Source organism: Martes martes (genome assembly GCF_963455335.1).
Source record: "Martes martes genome assembly, chromosome: 17".
NCBI classification, from domain to species: Eukaryota; Metazoa; Chordata; class Mammalia; order Carnivora; family Mustelidae; genus Martes; species Martes martes.
In genome coordinates, this window is record NC_137905.1 from 40,855,322 (window position 1) to 40,875,509 (window position 20,188).

General features: G+C 54.0%; 1 protein-coding gene across 1 annotated transcript in view; it reads right to left on the reverse strand.

Moving 5' to 3' along the window:
• Positions 1 to 20,188, reverse strand: part of PEPD (peptidase D) — a 108,733-nt gene that overhangs the window by 47,142 nt on the left and 41,403 nt on the right. Inside the window, exons 8-9 of the mRNA XM_080827687.1 lie at positions 17,684 to 17,759; positions 16,727 to 16,773 (exon numbers count right to left, since the gene is read on the reverse strand). Of these exons, the coding sequence (XP_080683813.1) occupies positions 16,727 to 16,773; positions 17,684 to 17,759 (123 nt within the window). The remainder of the gene's footprint in view (positions 1 to 16,726; positions 16,774 to 17,683; positions 17,760 to 20,188) is intronic.

The following is a 20,188-nucleotide window of genomic DNA, read 5'->3' on the forward strand; positions in this document are numbered from 1 at the left end:
CCACTACCAAGGCGGCCAAGTGAGACGTGGGGGACTCACTGCCATCCTTCCCTTCCCCTCACTGCAATGTCTGATCCACCACTGGATCAGTGTCAATGTCAATGACACTATCAATGTCAGCTCCAGCTCCAAACTCATCCTCCCCCGACCCCTGCCGCCCAGCCTGGCCCACAGCGGCCTCCCCGCTGCCCGCCTGCTGCCACCTCGGTCTGCTCACCACCCAAAGCCACGGCCTCTTCTCCCAGCTCCCTCCCCAGCCACAGAAACCTCGAGGGGCTTCTCACTGAGACCCAGCCCTGCCACCAACTCGTCTCTTACCTGCTGGGCCCCACTGACTGTGCCCTCTCACCACGTGGCAAGTGCCAGTTGGCTCCTCGCTGCCCTCAGCCTCAGCTCAAGGGCCACGCCAGGGCCCATTCTTTCCCGGACTCCACCGTATCACCATGTGTCATTCTCCTGCTTATCTGCCTTCCCCTCTGAAGTATCATCTGTGACTCTGGCCAGCTCCCTCAGGCCCAAGCCCTTTCGAATGTGGGCACTGCGGAGTCAACTAGGGAGCCAGCAGAAGGGAAACCAGGCCTGATCTCTCCCGGGAGCAAAGGCAGTTACCAGCTGAGTTGTGTCCCTGCCCCCGAATTCATACGTTCAAGTCCTCACCCCAGTACAGTGGAATGTGACTGTACTGGGGGATGAGGTCTTTGAAGAGGTGATTAAGTTAAACCGAGGTCTTTCGTGGGGACCTCATCCCATCTGACTGGCATCCCTACAGGAAGAGAGAATTAAGACGCACAGAGGCACGAGGATGGCTGCCGGTAGGGGGAAGGCCACGTGAAGACACAGAAGGCCACCAAGGAGAGAGGCCTCCGCAGAAATCAAACCTGCTGACACCTAAATCTTGGACTTCCAGCCTCCGAGACTACGAGAAAATAAATCTGTGTTGTTTGAGCCCCTCCGTCTATGGGACTTGGTTAGGGCAGTCCCAGCAAACTAGACACCTCCGGGCCAGAGGGATGAGAGAGGCCCCCAGAGGGAGGGAGGCGGTGGCCACAAACCACCGGGGTTTGAATCCCCTATGACCTGAAAGCTGAACTAACAGTGCCACGAGGGTCAAAGCCAAGACCTCAGAAGAGGAGCCAGGCAGAGGACGGATGTCAGGAGCCCCTCCCTCGGGCCTGCTCCCGCTGCAGCGTCACGGCCAGCCAGGAGGGGCCGGGATCTCTGCGGCAGAGAAGTGAAGGAGACCCCCAAGCAGCCCACCCCTGGCTGGGGTTCTGGCTCCCCACCCCCACAAGGAAGGGCTGCCAGTCTGAACCATAACAGACGGCAGCCTCTTGGAGATTCATTTCTTGCCTCTTCAAAGCATTATGGATTGATTGCCAAGTCTCGCCATAAATCAAAAGAAAGTCACTACTCATTACCTACTTAGAATTCCCTGAGTTCTTCCTGGGAAACCATTTCTCAGCTGTTTGATCTCTGAGCCACCAGCACTATCTCTAGGCATGCCACCCATCACGGCAGCCACCAGACACTTTTTTCTTCCAGGCTCCTTTCTCAGCACCTAGATGAATTTCCACCTTTCTCTAGTTTCAAGAAGAGCTGCCAAGATAAATGATTCAAAGACTCCAGCTCACGCTGAAAATATATGGACTGTGTACAGCTGGTTCTGAACAACCCTGCGCTAGAGGGGCCATGCTGGCAGGCAAGCCCCAGACTCACCAGGACACCAGGACGCTCTCTTATGTCTTTTCACCCCTGGGATAGTGACACTTGTCCAGCTTCAGCCAGCACCAGCTGCCCATTCCTCAGTTAAGCCCCTCCTACCCGAGTAGAACGTCGCCAAGCACCCCAGGGCTTTGCCAGCTGGCTGTGGCTAGTAGGAGCAAGGAGGTGCCCCATTTCCAAACTGGACATCCAGGAGGATGTCCCCCAGTCCCACTGCTAGCACCACTTGCCCAAGGAACCCCTGCCCCCAAAAGGGCTCCTTTACCCCCCAAGGCAGCAGGGCCTGGCCGACATCTGCTTTCCCCACCCAGGGTGCCCATCTCCATCGACACCAGCCTGGCTCCAGGAAGAGCAGTGAAACCCCACTTCTCCTGTTGGGGTGAGCAGCAAGACAAAGTAAAACAGCAAAAACAAAGTCCAGCCAGACCCTGACCCTAACCACCACCTATCTGCTGGGGGTGGTGCAGGGGGTAGGACGGGCAGGGCCCTCCACCAAGGAGCCCCGGTCCCCCCTGGCTGGAGGGCTGGGTACCATGCACCTGGCCCCTGCCCTTGCCAGGACCCCTGGAAGACCCGGCTGGGCGGCCCACGGCACTGTTCCTGCAGGTCACGAAGTGGGAACAGCCCCAGCCCAGACCCAGACACAGAAGGTCGGCAACTGCCACTCACAAACAAGGGCATCCAAAGTGCTGTCACAAGTGTACCTGTGCAGCTGGCGGTGCGTGTGGCGCCCTCACAGGGGGCAGCCCCAGGGGAAGGCAGCAGCACACAGGAGCGGAGGGGGTGGGGAGGGGCCGCGCCACCCCAGCGCTGGCTTCTCTAACAGCACAGCAGAATAAACCGAACGCAGCTGGCCGAGTGGGCGAGCAGTGGCGCCGGAGCCGGGAGAAGCCGGCCTGCGTGGCCAGGGTCTTGCTCCAGGGCCGCGGCGGTCATCTCATTCTGCTCAGAGAAGCAGGGCACGGGAGGAAACCGTGGAGCACAGCACCGCCAGAGGCCCGGGAGGAACCAGGGATGCTCCGCGGGGACACCGTGTTAGCCCAGACCCCTGGCCTGAGGCCTGTTACCACCCCCCTGGCCCTGGGCAGCCTGGCTTGCAGACAGCCTCCCCGCTCCTGCACCGCCAGCACCGGGTGCGGAGAGTCCCGCATCGGTGAGAGCTGCAGGTGAGCAGCTGCGAAGCAGGGCAGAGCTGCCCCAGCCCATCTGCCCAGCCACCCTGACCCCGCGCTCGTCCTCGCTCTGTGCTGGGGCAGCCTCTGGGGCAGGTGGCCTGCCCTCTGACAGCTGCTGCAGGAAGCTCAAATGCTCTCATTGACCACCCACACCACCCAGGCCGCACGCAAGACAGCAAGGGTGGCCAGGCACAGGGCTGAGGGGCCCAGGGGGACTTGTGGGGGACACAGGCCTGGCTCCGCAGAGGCCCCAGCACCCAGAGCCTGTGGTTGTGCCCTCTAAGCAGAAAACCCCTTTCTGTGGTTTCATCAAAAACTACCCCCAGGTTTCAAAAGCAGACATGCCTGCTGGCAGATCTGGAAACGGGCTTTCTGAGTTCCTGGATTAAACCCTTCATGACATCTACAGAATTCTGAGTTAGGAGGGGAAAACTCCCAGCCCAAAATAATTGCTCCCACAGGGAGCATCTTTCTGCACCAGCAACTAATAGGTCTGGATGAGAATTTTCTAAAGACCGGTACCAAACCTCGCCATAAAATCACAACTGTCTGCCTGCTCCGGGCGCCAAACCTGGACCATGGCTCCAACGGGACAGTCGTGCGCTGGGCGCTCCTGGGACTCGGAGTGGTGCTCTTGGTCAGAACCCAGCCGGACCGCCTCCCCTCCCAGATGGACACTGGCCCCCAGGCCGCACCCCCACCCCTTCTGTTGGCCCCGCAGCTCCTTCACAGGGTACAGGCAAAAGGGAAAGGCTCTCCCACAGTGGGGGTGCAGCCCAGGGGCCCCTGGAAGGTAAACTGCAAACCAGCAAGGCCGACCAGAAATCTACACACAAAACCTAGCAGCCTTTCTCTTTCCCTATCGCTCTCCCATTTTTCTTACAATACATAACCCTTTGACTATCTTATTTTTCTTTCATTTGATACAGACGTTGGTATGAGAAATTCTTCTCGACTCGGAAAGCAGCTGCGGCCTGAGAACAAACAATGACTGCAAAGGGTGACAGAGGAAAGCGGCTGCCTTGTGCTGGGGGCGGCGACAGGGAGTGGGGGGGAGAGGCTGTGGTGTGGGTCTGTAGCTACTAAGCCCCCCTGGGTTGCTGCTCCCTGGGAATTCCAGGGCAAGCTAACCAACTATTTCAATTTCTAGGAAAAGCCAGAGAGGGCTCCTGATTTTGCATTATTGACTCAAAACAGCCAAAACAAACCAAAATACCCGATTGTGCAAGCCAAAGGGAAGTTGCCTGTGTGCTAGGGATCCAGCCCAGAGGTTACCAGTCTACAAACTCTGGCCTTTGTTTTGCTAGAAAATTCCTCCTGGGGAGTGAGAAGTGGGGACACTTGGAGGTCCACTCACCAAGACCCTAATCTGACAGAAGCTTCTGGAAGCCCACAGGAGAGTCAGGCAAGTCTCATAGGGGCCCCAGCAGGAAGGCAGGCCAGCTAAAAGGGTGTGGCAAAAGCCAATGCAGGCCGTGGCCCACCACAAGGAAGATGTCTCCTACTGCCACCAGGAGAAGGCATGGCACTGCCACACCCCCGATTTGGCTCACTCCATTGCTCAGCAACTCTGGTGGCTCACCCTGCAACCCAAGCTTTCCTGCCCCCTTTGTCTGGGCCTGAGCGATTTCAACAGCACCCCATGTCTGGGGCCGGACAGCTCTCCGTCAGCCGTGTAGAAGGAGCCAGAACAAGCCTCCCTGTGGGAAATGGGAGGATGGAGTCTGCAGCCCGTGTTTTTACGGGATCCACGAGACAGCACATCCGATGAGCAAGAGCAGACAGTCACGGATGGAGAACGGGTCAGAACGGGAAGGGGCTCTCCAGACGAAACCACGGCAGCCAGGTCATAAAAGTGTAATGAGTGTGCCGCACAGCCAGTGTGCAGGGGTTGCCGTAAGTGAGTGGGAAGAGAGACCTGAGAACTTTCCACTGGTGCAGAAGTGGGAATTATGACAGAAAAGAGAAAGGCCAGAGGAGGCATCCAGGGGACGTGATACATGCAGAACAGGAATTTAAAAGCAAGATCCTAAAGGTTTCATTGTTCAGATTAAAGGACCGGATCCTAGTCCATCATGGGAGCTCACAGGGACGCCTCCAGGCCTGTCTGCACAGCTTCTGGCACCCCCCCCAGGTCACCCCATTAGCTTCTGTAACTGAGAAGGAAGTGAGGAGTGACATGATAAATAGTAATATCCCAGGTCTTGGATAACATGACCCGGGAGGATAAATGCTTGCCTCTGGGGAGCAACCAGTGAGGTAACAGCAGACACAGAGGTGTGGCACTCCCACTTGGGTGAGCAAGCCACTGCTGTCAGCCTGTCCTCCACACACAGACAAACCCCGCTGGGGGCCAAGCCGCTCCTGACCCCACAGACTGTTGCTGACATCACTGGACCTGTCCCCCGGATCTAAGTCGACAGGCTATATTCTCCTTCACCTCCTGGGGTCTGTGTGGGAAGTATGACAGCTTCTTTGCTCTACCCTTCATTGGCCTAAGTCAGAAGACTCCTGATCAAAGTCTCACCACTTGAACCATGCGGTCCTCTGTACCCCCAACCCCTGCACTGACTACCAGCTGAAGAACTATACATCGCCGCGGAGAGCTCACACCTCTTCTCAAGGGGTCCCCTTCACCCAGGCCCCCAACCCGGCTGCCAAGGCTGGTGCGATTCAGACTCCCTCAGTACGGCTAAAGCCCGGGTCAGCACCAAGGAATGCCACCAATCCTCGGGAAATACTGTCACTCTCGAGAATAAAGATAGGACCCTACATGCATCAAAGCAAGATAGTTCAAAAGTTCCTTAGGAAGGAGAAAGAAGAAGATTTGCTTAAGATCTCTGGCAGCCATGGAGGTAACAGTTTCATGGAACCAAGATCTAACACTGGTTAAACCATCCCTCGAAGAAGAGGCAAGAGAAACACGCGCCAGTGTGCAAGGTCAAAGTACAAGCATTTGAGGAAAGGAACACAGGCCACAACACAGGGGTCCACATTGGATTCAGTATGACAGTGCTTGTTTGGAAAAACTGTGATGAAAACAACTACTAAATAATACAAATATTGAAAATAACGGATGGAAGGAGAAGTGAGACAGTAAGAAACTGGAAGGATGGGGGCAGGGGGAAGATAAAGAGTAAAACCATGCTGAACTTCTCATTTTTCCAAGTGAGGAATCGATATTATTTGACTTGTTCACAGAGGTAGAGACCATAGAGAAATGCAGGTCCCTTCCTTCTTAAACGTAATTCTACACCAGGAGTGGGATGCATAGAACAAAGGAAACTTCACCAACTTTCCAGAATGACAGAAAACTAAAAGCCAGCAAGATGGTACAGAAACCAGGAAGCACCAAATGAGGCAGCACACCAGAGAGCAAACATTCTGGTCATTGCGGAAGATGCAAATGGCTTTCCTAACATGCAGGGGCCCTGTGTTCGGAACATAGCCAATGAACAGAGTTAAAAGCAAGGAGTAAGCAGAGATACGTCAGGAAAATGCAAAGTAAGAAAACATTTAACAGCAAAACCAGGAGCAGATGAAGTCAGATTCAAGACAAAAAGGATTAGTTAGGTCAAAAGGGGTTCCTGCAAGCTGTGAACAGGTAATTTAATTACAATTAAAAAACATAACAATCCTCAACCTGTAAGCCTCAAACAATGTGGTACGGAAATGAGTAAAACAAAAATCTACTAAGAACCACAAAAATCTACTAGGAACTCATAAAAAGACCTCTCTTCATCCTAGAGAAAATGTCCAAAAATGAGGGACGAGGCAGAAGACTGGAATAAGAAGAGAAACCTGATTTAAGGTATGTCCAAGTATGTACTCCAAAAATAAAAAAATTAAAATTTTCTAACAAAAGTTTAATGTTTCACTTTATTCCATAAAATACTGACAATAATATTTCTAAAGAGGCCACAAACAAAAATCTCAAAACTAAGAAAAATAAAATTTACACATTCTTTAACTACAGTGGAAACTAATAACCAAAAGTTAACCAAGGCAATTAACCAACCACATCTGTCTGGAAATTAGAAGAATTTCCAGAAATTAGTTCATTTCTTAGGTCAAACATCAAATCAACCAAAACTTCTTAGGACATGGTAAAGGCAGCATTCAAGAATATATGAGCCGCTTGACGATTCACAGACCTGTACCCCTGGGGCAAATAATACATTATATGTTTATAAAAATAATTAATAAAAAAATAAAAATAAAAAATATATGAGCCAAAATTCACTTATGACTCCACAAGGAAGGATGAAAAAAAAGCTAAGTTTCAACAGAACAAGTTAAAAGATAGCTGTTCAAAACAAGGTCAGGAAGGAAGGAGAAAGGAATAAATAAAACTGGGGGTCTAGGAGTTAGATCAGCAGTGAAGCAGGTGATTACATTTGGAAGCTGACCGTATGAAAAGACCAACAAAATGGCTATGATTCTGGCAAAGCTCCTCCATATAGAAAGAGCAGGAATGAGAAAGGAAGCACAACTACAGACACAGAGGAGATGGTTTTCAAATTTCAAAGAAAACGACACAGTTCTAATAAGTTCAAAATTCTTGATGAAAAGAAAAGCCTTCCGAGAACGAAATTTATATTCTATGTCAAGTACTCTTCAATTTTAAAAAATAAAGAAAAGAAAATGATTAAAAAGGAAAAAAAGAAAAAAAAAAACCTTCAGGAAAACATACTATATTGACTCTAAGAGGGATAAAGGAGAAAGTCAGGCTGAAACAATCCCTTAGGAAAACCTGAAAAGTTATCTGAGAAATTCTCCCCCCCAAGAAACAGTGAGTTCTGACAGTATCATAGGACTTCTTTCAACATTCATGCAACAGACAAGGGCCTCTGCATTCCTTTTTTTTAATTGAGTTTTTTATTTTAGTTCCAGCATAACTAACGTCTGATGTTATATCAGTTTCAGTTTTCATTCAACAATCCTATGATAACAGTGCTCATCACAAGCGCCCTCCTTAATCCTCATCCCCTAGCTCTCTTGTCCCCCCCGCCACCCTGTCCCCTCTGGTAACCATCCACTTGTTCTCTGTAGTTAAGAGTCTGTCTCTCTCTCTTTCTTCCCTTTGCTTGTTTGTTTTGTGTCTTAAATTCCACTTGGGAGTGAGATCATATGGTGTTTATATTTCTCTGGTTGACTTATTTTGCTTAGCATTATACTCTCTAGACCCACCATGTTGTTGCAAAGTCCCTCTGCTTTCTAAACTGTTCTAGAAAACAGAGAAATGTGGAGAACTTCTCAAATTGCAATCTCAAAAATGCTGATCTCAAAATATGGCAGAGAGTTTAAAAAAAAAATGCATAGCTCAAGCCCCTGTTTTGAATCTTTATAAAATCCTAGTAAAAGAGTAACCACAAAACCATCGTGATGCTGCTGCCTGGTCCAGACACTGTCCTCCTAACCACCCTATGAAGGGCTCTTATCATCCTTCCCCCAGATGGGGAAACGGAGACACTGGAAGTGGCAGGATTGGAACTCAGACGCAGGACATGCCAGTCTCTAGAGCCCGCGCTCTAACCACCGCTGTACACTGCCTCCCCATTCCAGTCCTGTAGCGCATCGTGGCAGAGATCCGTCACGATGGAGTACCCTATGTGCCAGGGATGGCACATCAGCTCCACAACAGGAAGTCTCTGCGTCAAATTCACCTAAGATGCTCCTAGGGCCCGATCTTGGTATCTGACGTCACGCTCTGGTAAAAGGAACCAGGGCTCCCTGCAGGAACGGCTCATTCCGGGGCTGCAGTGGGGAACATACAAACTGAGCCGGGAGCGGCTTGCTGTGCCGTAAAGCAGGACGGCACTCAAGAAGCAAAATGATTGGGGTGTGTGTGTGTGTGACCAAGGGACACAGGAGCCAAATGACGGAGCCTCCGATGCCCAAAGCGAGAATGACATGAGCAAGAAAATCAATTATACTGGACTATAACTCAAAGTATAAAGTAAGCACCTATGGGTCCACGCAAGTGTAAGTAAATAAGTGATTGAAGAAATACGTGAATGGGGAAGAAGAGATAAGTCCCCAAAACAGCAGAATCATAGTGTATAAAAATACCCCGCCACCAAGGGGACAGGGCATAACTCCCTGCTCCTTAGGCGTGGGCTGGCCCGTGACTTCCTTCAGAGAGTACAGCTCGGGAAGTTGGGAAAGAGCAACTTTCCAGTGGAGAAACTTGACAAACTGCCTCAGGGAGGTGGATCAAGGTCAACACCAGTGGTGAGGTTCACAGTGCGTAGCCCTGATATGATGGGGTGCGAGCGATGTGGCCTTCCTCCCACTGACCCATGACCCCCATCTAAACTCTGAGATAAAGATCAGAAAAACTAAAACAGAAGGACCTCGTACAAAATATCTGACCAGTCCGCCTCCAAACTGTTAAGGTCATCAAAAGTAAGGAAGTCTGAGAAACTGTCACAGCCCAGAGCAGCCTAAGGACACAGGACAGCTAAACACAGTGGGGGGGTCCTGGGTGGGATCCTGGAACAGAAGGAGATTATCAGGTAAAAGGTAAGGAAACTGGAATAAAGCGTGGACTTCGGATAATAATAATAATAATGTGTCAATATTGCTCCTGAGCTGTGACAAACGTGCCACAGTCATGTTAACGATGGGAGTCGGGGCTGGGGTAGGTGTCAGCTAGCTCAGATTCCTGGAACTTTTCTGTGATCCAGAATGGTTACAAAATTAGAAGTTGATCAATTGCCTGAAACACATCCACACAAAAGGCCAAGGGAGATGCCGAAAAAGGACCTGACAGTATTTAACATCCTTTCCTGATAAAATCTCCTGGTAAGCCAAGGAGAAAACACTACTTCCTGAAATTGATGATACATATTTATCAGAAGTCAACAGTCAGAATCGGGTTCAATGGTCAAATACTGCGGGAAAATCCATAAAGATGCCCGCTGTCATCCCTGGTTCTTACTGGGATTCTCAGGGGGCAATTCCCCAGCATTTGAAAAGGAACTGCCTATGTCCCTTGGCTTTGTCCCCAAATGCCCTGATTAGGACTGCATCAACCAGACTGCATATTTCCAGGAAGACTTTGCCTCTGGTTCTCTGTCCACCCTTCTGGCTGGATACCAGGCTGCTCTGTGCCCTAAATGTACCCATTTTCCAGTTATTCTTACAGGCAAAAGGAGCCACCCTGGCTTTAAGCCTCAGAGCCCTACACCCCTTTCAGACACGGGCTCTGCTGAACCACACAGAGAGAGCTACTCCCCTCTGTCACATCAGGTCATGTGCACAGAGCAGGCTCGGGGGGTGCACGGGATCTGCCCTGTCCAGTAAGGGGCGGTCCAGGAGGAGGTACAGCCGGCTCTGAACACCGAGGAATCATCTTTCCCAGGTGGCCCTGGCTCTCAGAAAGGGCTCAGCTCACTGAGGTGCGGCCGGCTGGATGTGGTGTTCGTGGGCTGCCTTCCTGAGGGGGAGCCAAAAGAAGGGGGTTTCCTGAGCCCTCTCATGGTAGGCCATGTGTGGCCGGCCTCCGACAGCCGCGGAAGCGCTGGCAGGAAACCCGCATCAGCCTCACAACACAAGGCAAAGAGCAGGTTCCGCCACACCCGGACCTGGGGTCTCAGAGGGCCCTTTCTGATCAAGCCACGCTGTGGCTTCATCTCTCAAGGTGGCCAACAGACAGAGGATGTCTGCGGAGGGGAAAGGACACTGCCCATGACAGTGACCAGGCCCAAGGAGAAGGCCCATCGCGTCCATTCTTACCCGTGGAGCTCAGGGTCAGAGGCTGTCTGGACCCACCCCTGCCCCAAACGCCCCAAGCAAAACTCCAGCGCCTTCATCAGGTAAGGTAAACTGAGGGTGGCCTCACTGATGCTCAGGCTCACCTAGGCTGAGGGCACACTAGGTCAGACCACTCCCAGGTGACTGAAAGACACACATCTTCAGAACCTCCTGGAAGGACGAAAATATGGGCCTTTTGGTGACATCCGTCACCATCCTCTGCATGCCCCATGAGGGGCACGGCCAGAGCCATACAGGGTCATGTCTCACCACCACCCCCAGCACGCCAGGCAGGGAGAGCCCTGGGCAAGACCCAGAGCCAGAGGGGGGCACGCCAGCCCAGGCTCCCGAGGGATGGGCCATCGGTGATTACTGCACACCAGGGGGGGATGGACAAAGGGAGCGAATCTGAGAAGGGTCAGTGGTCTCCCAAGACCTGGAAATGCAGCCCCCATAGGTGTATGGGGAAGCCAGTCCCATCATCTGGGGGCAGGGGGGCCTGGGGGAACTGTGGGGGAGCTGGGAACAAGGGATGAGCTCAGGGGTCAACTGTGTCGGGTGAGGCCAAGGGCTTGGGCTGGGGGATGGGACAGGAAAAAGCAGCCGTCTGTGTCAGCGGCCTGTGCTTTCTATAGCCATAATCTCCACAAGGTAGTAGGCTTGTGTTGTGGGGTTTCCTATAAACTCTCCCATCTTCCAGTTATCCTCACTGGACTGAAATGTTTTAATCCTCAAAAAAGATTTTTGGCTTTAACAACATAGCAAGCGTTTTGCAACTTGCTCCCTGGGGTGGAAAGATCATCTACCTGACCCCGCAGCCCACAGCTTACATGGTGTGCGTGTGTGGGTGTGGGTGTGAGTGTGTATATGGTATGTGAGTGCTGTGTGTGTAGGTGTGGTGTGTGTGTGTGTGGCATATAGCTCTATGGTATGTGAGTGTGGTACGTGGTGGGTGTGTCTCCGAGTGTGTGATGTGTGTGTACAGTACCTGTGGGGTATATGGTGGTGCATACAGGCAGTGTATGATGTGTGTGGTGTGAGCATGGTATTGTGTGTCCATGTGGTGTGTGAGTGTCATGGGGTGTGCATTTAAATGGTATATGTGTGTGCATGGTATGTGTGTTATGTCAGTGGGCAGTGTCTGTGGTGTGTGTGTGTGTGTAGCATCACTGGAAGGTGTCTCTGTGGTGTGTGTGGGTATTTGTGTGTAGTATGTGGTATGTCTATAGGGTGTGTGTGTGTGGTAAGTCTTCAGGGTATCTGTGTGAATATGTCTATGGTGTATCTGTGGGAGCATACGTCTGTGGGGGTGGGGGTGTGTGTATGTGGTATGTCTGTGGGGTTGTGTGTATGTGTGCAGTGTCTGTGGTATCTGTGTGTGTCTGTGGTGTGTGTGGGTGTGCGGTGTCTCTCTGTGTGTGTATGTGTGTGGTGTCAGTACAGTCAAATGCTCTACCACTGAGCTATGCCCCCATGTGTGATGTCAGTGGACAGTGTGTGTGTGTGCGCTTCATGGTATCTATGTGTGTCTGTGGTGTGTGTGGGTGTGTGGTATCTCTCTGTGTGTGTATGTATGTGGTGTCAGTGGACAGTGTGTGTGTGTGTGTGTGCGCGCGCACGCGCGCGCAGCGTCAATACTATCTGTGTGTGTCTGTGGTGTGTGTGGGTGTGCAGTGTCTCTGTGTGTATGTACCTATGTGGTGTCAGTGGACAGCATGTGTGTGTTTGTGTGTGCAGTGTCAGCGGTATCTGTGGGTGTCTGTGGCGTGTGTGGTATCTCTGTGTGTGTGTACGTGTGTGGTGTCAGTGGACAGTGTGTGTGTGCGTGCATGCGTGGGCACTCAGGGTCAGGGGAGGAGACCCCATCCCCTGGGCCCTCGAGCTGCCCCCCCCCCACCTCCAGCCCTGACTCAGTGGGCACACCACACACCCAGGAGGTGCGTTGCTCCGTCCCGCCAGAGGGCAGGAAAGGCAACAGGCCCTGCGCGTAGCACAGCTCGGCGAGCGCTTTGCTCACGCAGGACTGGAAGAGAACGGGAGGCCACCAGTGTGGGCCAGTGTGGGCTGCTGCCTGGGACAGAGCAGCACAGCAGAGAGAGAGGGGAAAGCAGGCTCCCCGCCGAGCAGCGAGCCCAATGCGGGGCTCGATCCCAGGACCCTGAGATCATGATCTGAGCCAAAGGTAGAGGCTTAAACCACTGAGCCACCCAGGTACCCCTCTTTTTTCTTTTAACATGCCCTCAAGAGTGTACAACAAGCCTTTGATAATAAAACAACAAAAAAACCCGAGGGTTAGGACTAGAGTCGGAGCACTGCTGCCTTGATGTTGTGCCCTTTTTTTGAGAAAAATCAGCCCCATCTCGGCCTCTCGGCCTCTGCTCCCACCCTGCCTCGTCTGGACACACAGGAGTCTCTGCTCTCCTTGCCCTGTGTCCCCCTGGGGGGCTGGTGCCAGCCGTGCTCCTGGCAGAACGCCCAGCAGGTTCTAGAGATGCTCTTTTGACCCCCCTGGGTCAGCAGCGTGCAGAGGAGTCTGGCCGCCCTGGGCCTCCCCAGGCATCGGTCCAGCCTGCGTGACATGGGCCATAGCCTGCAGGAAATAACACCAGCTCTAGAGGAGATTTTATACTCCCCACCTAGTTAAGAAAAGAATTCTAAAAGTTCACGGCAGCATAGAGGGCAGCAAAAAATAGCTCAGGACACTTCCCTCTGTCTCCCATCCATCCAGCCAACCCACACACACGTACTTCTTAACTCCAACCGTGGGGCAGACACTGTACATAAAGGAGATGGGACTTCAAGAAGCCTCCAGCCTCCCAAGGACGCAGACCACAGAACTGTGTCACAGAGCCACCAGGGCAGTGACAGAGAAACTCGCCCGTGGGGAGGAAAGCTCAGGACAGAGAAGTCAGCCCCCTGCTCACCACTGCAGTTTCCCTGCGGGCTTCAGCTGGCCCTGGCCATAGGGAGCGCCCTTGTCAAATCTGGCCAGGTACACCCCAAGATGTCCCAGAACAACCATCTTCCCACTGCCCTTGGAGGTGACACTGTCTGCTCCCACAGGTCACCCTGCCCACCTGTCCTTCAGGAACAGACTCCGTCTTTGTTCTCATCTTCTCTGCCTCAGCTTTTTCTCAGCACCGTCCACAACCTCCAAGCCTGCACCCCAGGAAGGTTCCTGCTTTCCTTGCGTACCTCCTACAGCCAGCCATGGGGGGCAGGGCATACAGTAGGTGCACAACAGTGCACACACCCATCGAGCCAAAGTAACACCCCTCGGCACCCTCAGGGCAGCCCTGGCGTGAGATTCAGTCTTGATTCTCCTGATCCACAGAGGAGGCAGCCGTGGGAGCAGGGGATGGAGGGTGGGGGGCGCCGAGTGGTTTGAGGACTAAGGGATGATGTCCCCACAGCTCAGCTAAACAAAGTCCCCTTCGTGTGACAGCACAGCTCAATGTGTAGGCTCTGGATACCACACAGACAGACCGGCGTGGACCAGGCATTGACAAGGTTAAGGAATTACTGTTAATTTGGTTAGAAGTGAGGATGACATGGTGGGTTTGTAAAGGGCGAGCCTCCTCGACTGAGACGCCTGCTGCCAGTCTGACAGCTGAACCAACACGACATCCGGGGTTTGGTTTTAAATACGATGACAAAACAAGATGAAATGAAAACCCCGGTGGGGACTTCGAGGTTCATTATCCTGTACTTTTTTCTTTTTGTGGGGGGTGGTGGATATTTGAAATTTCTCATTAAAAGAGAAAAAAGACCTCCATGCCCCGGATGGGGGAGTAGGGAGCTGGCGGTAGGGCTCCAAGAGCCCCCGGTCAGAGCTCACACTCAGGCCCAGCTGGGCGACAGTGGTGGCGGGCTCAGGCTCTGGACACCGGGGTGGGAGGGCAGCTCCTGCCCCTCCCAGGAGCCAGCTTTAGAGCTAGGCTGCTGGCAGCTGAGGACACAAGGCCGCCGGTGCGCAGGGGACGGCAGGGCTCCACTCTGGGGCAAGTTAGCCCTGCTCTAATTTCTGGGTTATTTTTGTTTGAGGCACCTGCTATGGGCCAGTTCAGCTGGGAAGAGATTTGTGGGGCAGTGCCTATCTGGGGGTCTGCTGCCTGGCCCACCTCCTAGGTAGCCCCCGCATAACTCCCTCTGTCCCAGATCCTGGTGGGGACAAGGACCCTGGGACTAGCAGAGCATGTGAAGGCAGAGGCTAGGACAGCTGTGTGTGCCCGTCCCCATCCTCCTCCAGAGTGACAGAGCTGGGTTCCTGACAAAGCTCTTGTTCCATGCCCCCTCGCGGGACACCACAGCAATGAGGGCCCTCGAGGCCATGTTAACCTCTTTCTACACAGGGTAAGAGGACAGAAAGACACAGGCCCTCTGTTCCGGACTCCTTTCAGGGTTAGACTTTGAAAGAGATGCTCTCCCTAGGCCACATGATGGTGAACATTACGCCCACTGTGCCCACGGCTGACTCTGACCCTGCACCTTGCCCTCACCCCAAACTGACACCGTGGGCAGGCCAGAAAGGCTGGGAGGGGCACGTGGGGCAGAGCGGTGCCTCAGGGCACCCAAGTGGGCTCTGCAAAGTGGGGAAGGGGGGCAACACCAAGCTCCTGCAAGGCGAGGTAGAACAGGGCAGCCCAGAATGGGGGTGGCGGTGAAGGAAAAAGTCTTTTTTTCTGTACACACGACACTCTGACACCAGCGTGTGGGTTTTCCACACCAAGCAATGTTCCAATCCTCTGTGGTCACCAACCGGACGTCCTACAATTTAATTCTGACGCTAACTGCCCGAGTTAGCACAGACCTCAAGGTTAAGGGCTCCGTACTTACGACAGACTCGCTATAAATTGGGGGTTCCCATGACCCCTTCCTTGGGTTTATAATCTGCTTGAGTGGCTCACAGAACTCAGGAAAGTGCTTTACTTACTATAACCACTTTATCAGAAAGGACACAACTCAAGAAAAGCCAAACGGAAAAGAGATGAGATGTGCAGGGCAAGGTACAGGGGAAGGGATGGAGAGCCTCTAGGCCCTGCCCCCAGGCCCGCCACCCTCCCAGCACTCCCACTGCTTATGGTTTCTATGGAGGTTCCCTTCTGCAGGCACAGCTGAGCAAGTCACTGCTCAGAACTCCCCCTCTGTCCGCTCTCCCCTCCCCCTTGGAGTTCGAGGGCAGGGCTAAGAGTCCTAACCCCCAGTCTCCGGGTTGGTTCCTCTAGCAACCAGCCCCCACCTTCTAAGAGTCACTCAGGTGCGAGTGAAAGGGGCTTATTGTGAATAAAGATACTTTCACTGAAGGGTTCTAGAAGCTCTGTGCCAGGAACTGGGGGCAGAGACCAAATGTGCTTTCTTAGTACTGGCAGCCTCTTCTGCGTGGTCTCCTCCGCAGAGCTTCCAGATGGTGCGGTCACGGGGGGGAGATGCTGGACTGGGGGTCTCCTGCCCCAGGACCCGGGTGGGAGGTGAGCCACTGGGGCAGTTTTGGTGTGACCCCAGGGCTTCCTCAGGCCACGGGCAGCACGTGCTGAGCCCTGGGCCCCGGAGTCAAGTGGGGCTGAGGAGCTGACCGGGCCCCACCCGTTGTGGCAGGGCCACCCTGGGGAAGTGCTGGGGGTGGCAGGCGGGCAGTGGCTTGCTGCGAGCCTGATCGGAGCCAGAGGCCAATGGAGTTCTCCAGAACGCTTTATGAGCCACTTAACCATTCCTCGACCTGGCTGTCCAAGCACAGCCGACCTAACGGCGATGTCCACACATAAAAATGGCACGCTGCGTCACCAGCAGCTTTCGGAGTCCCAACAGGAGCTATTCGGTAACGTTTCCCGCAAATTGCAGAAACAAAGTCCAAGTGTGGAATGATGGGGCACTAAACCATCCCGACAAGTCATCAGAGGCCATTACCGTCAAACAGTCTGCCCAGAGCCAGGGAGGTGGCCACAGTCCGGAGACAGACGCTCCCTGCTCGCGGTCCCCCTCTGCCCCATGGCACTCATCTAGTCCCCGCTCAGGAGACATTGATGACTATTTTTTACATTTTAATCATTACCCAGAGAAACACAGCAGCTTACCTTTCCATCTCATATTCTTTCATTCCCACTTTTACGGCCTTCATTACCTGGAGAATGGATATTAAGCAAAGACATTTGTATTAAGGAGATAAGTAACACTGCCTTATAAATAATGTATAGCAGGTTTTCAAAAGAAACTCTGCTTTAAAAAAAAAAAAAAAAAGAATGGTCTGGGCGTGCGGAGGTGCAGACACGGGACAAATTCGAACTGTTTTAAAGCTCCAGGAGCCACACGGTTCATTTAAACCATGCCGGAGTGCTTCCACTTGGGGGCCCGTGAGCACCCGGCACCAAGCCACAGGGTGGGCTCAGGCGGTGGCCAAGATTTCACCAAGATGTCTGGTGAATCCTTAATGCTCGGGAAGCGATGCCCAGCCTAAAAGGTTTCTTTTGTTTGGCTGTCACAGAACACGCAGAAGATGAATTCATGCAAGAGACTGTGGCCCACCCATGACCCTTGTCTGTCTCCCTGCAACCGTCACTTATGCCGGCACCAGGCTGTCCCAGTCACCCTAGGCGTCCTGCAGGAATACACTTCCTTGTCTGCTCTTCCCCTCAGGTGGAGGGGGATGGTTTGGGGAAGAGCTGCATGAGAGAGGCTGTTTTTGGAAAATGGAGGGCAGTGATCACTGTGCTTGAATCACGGGTAAGGACGGGAGATCCTTTAAAAGGAGCTGGAACCACCTGAGTGCCAGGAAGGAGAACCCCACACTCCGGGAAGCGGGGACTTCTTGCTGGGGAATGTCCCGAGGGTGGGTGCCTTCGGGGGAGGGGCTAGGGCAGAGGCTGTCCCTGTCCTGCCCCCACTGGGGAAGAGAAAAGAGCCACCACCTGCTGCCTGTTCACATGGCACTCGGGACTGGAGCCGCCGCGGGACTGTCCATCTCAACAAGGCTCTCCCGCCCCACTCAGAGCCCCACTGTCTGCCCAGCCCAGCTACGACAGCGCCCAGCTTACCTCCCGGTGGGCCTCGCTGGATATTCTATTGGTGTAACGCAAAACCTCCAGTTCCATGTCCGTCTTAAAGACCCGGCTTTAGAGAGAAGAACAAAGTGGCAAGTCAGTGATGGGGACTGGTCGGACCCCCCACCCACGGAGACCTCGGGGTCCACCACGTTCGGCGTGGGCTGGGAAGCAGCACAGGGCCGGCTTGGGCCCAGACAGGCCACCGGGGCATGGGGGTGTGCAGTGGGGTGCTGGAAGACACCCAGATTCTGCAGCCAGACATGTCTTGCCTCACCAAGACTCAGTTTCCCCATCCATAAAATGGGGATAAAATCTACCTGGCAAGGCTGTCGGACCCGAATCTAGTGTGCCGACTCTCAGGGCTCTGCCTGGTAGGCTGAAGAGGTCTACTCCTCCCCACCCCACCCACCTGCTCTTGGGCAGCCCAGGAATTCTCCCCCACCCCAGTCAGGCCCCCTGCAGGATCCAGGGATGGAGGTGGCAACAGTGGGTGGTGCAGCCACTTCCAGCCATGAGTGCAGGAAAAAATGTGGAAAACAGCCAGTCTGCAGAGAGGAGGAGACTAGGAACAGGCAAGAGGAGAGGGGGGCTGTGTGGGGGAGGCAGGCGCAACCCAGACACCCTGCTCTCCTTCGAGACTCCGCTGTGCCTCCTGTAGCTGGATTGTGATGGGTCCTGGGGGCCCCCATAATGAATTCATGTTAATTTGCCCAAATGTGGTTAGGTCTCTGGTCTTGGCGATCAACCTCATTGCCAAGCACGACTCGGCTAGAGAAGCTACGTAAATATTCATTTTCAACCTCCATTTCAGATAAGCAACTCCAGGCCATGGGCATTTCAGGGGCAGCCGTGACCGGTCATTAAGGGTCCAGTGTCCTTGGCGCATGCCCTGTGGCCAGTTTGCTTCCCTTACACAAAATGACATGCCTTCGCCAACACTCCCACACAGCCTCTCCCTCTTGTGAAGGGAACACACTCGCGCACCCTGCAGATCTGCAAAGCCAGTGGCTGACGATGGCGAACCAGCGCGCCCCCCACCCCCATTCACTGTCTCCTCCAGTCGCCGTCTGCATCCTGAAGCCTGACCAAGGCCAAGGATGGCAGCAAACCTCTAGGGACTTCACAGAAGCAGCCTGAGCCAGCCGCTGACTCACGCCGTCTCCATGGTACCATCCAGCCGGGACAGCCAGCCATCTGTCACAGGGAAGTGACGGAGGCATCTTACAGTACCGTGACGCCCTTCTAAGACCGTAAAACCTTCTGGGGAATGTGGAAAAGATAAACCCGTCAGCCCAGGGAGACTTTTTCCACATGAACAGCCTTTCTTTCCGGAGGAAGCAGACCCTGAAGCCTGACACTGGGCTCTCTGTCATCAGAAGGTGTCTCTGATTCCCCATCAGGGGGCTGGGAGCAGTCCCACCAGGGGAACAGGAAGCTGCTTCCCGGGCCCTGGAGGGGAGGGTGCAAAGCCTGGGCAGGACTGGGATGAGCAGCTCAGCTCCTGAGGTCCAAATCCACTCACAGGATAACCAAGCAGCCCCTGGGGCTTCGCTCCCCACTGCCACCTGCTCAGCCCGGCCCGAGCCCCTGGTAAGCAGGGAGTGGGTCGCTGTTCTCAAGTGCAGTGATGACCAGAGTAACAACACGGGGGAGCCAGGCCCAGTCTGTGCCCACCCCAAGCCCTCTGCGCCCCCCCCATTCCACTCAGATCCCTGGTTCATCCTGCCAACACTTCAGACCCCTAGGCCCTATGCCACACAGCCACACGGGCTGGGCCAAACCCCCACGAGGGATGAGCCAGAACCTGTGCCTGCTGCAAGCATGACCCAGGGCCACAAGGGCTGCAGGCAAATCTGTGACTGGGCGGATGGCACAGCAAACTCCCAGTCACCAGCCCCACCGGCCACGGCACCGTCCCAGTTCTGCCATGAGCTGCAAGGGGGCACGCAGGGCCGGAGGGCTCCTCTCAGCTCTAGCTCCCTACGATCTCTCCCCTCCCTGGGCCTCCTCCCCTCCTCAGCAGACGAATGAGCTCATTTCCATCCCCTCCTCTCCGAACTCCCAAGCCTTCCCCTCCACACTCGTGTTACAAGGAAGGGGCGGACCAGGCTCAGCACCCCAGCATACACACCTGGGCTTGGACCCCACGTGGCCCCTATTACTGGGAGCTCCGTGACCACCCACTTACCTCTTCCTCCTCCACCAGGCAAACTCTACCTCCCACTACTCTGCCACGTTTCTGGAAGGCAAACCATTACCATCTCTGCTTTGCGAGGAGAGCAAGAGCTGCTTTTGTGTTTTATCTCAAACCTCTCGTCCATCTCCTCCCCCACCCCTTCTCCCTCGGCCTACCACCGCCCTCCAGCCTGCCAGCCCCCTTCTCACCAATGTGTGGGAGCAGGACCCCCGGCTGCCAAGTCCAGAGGCATTCTGGGACTGTCAAGAAGCAGCACGGGGAGCCCTGCCTCATCTGGCCCCGTCTCCCTCTCCTGCCCT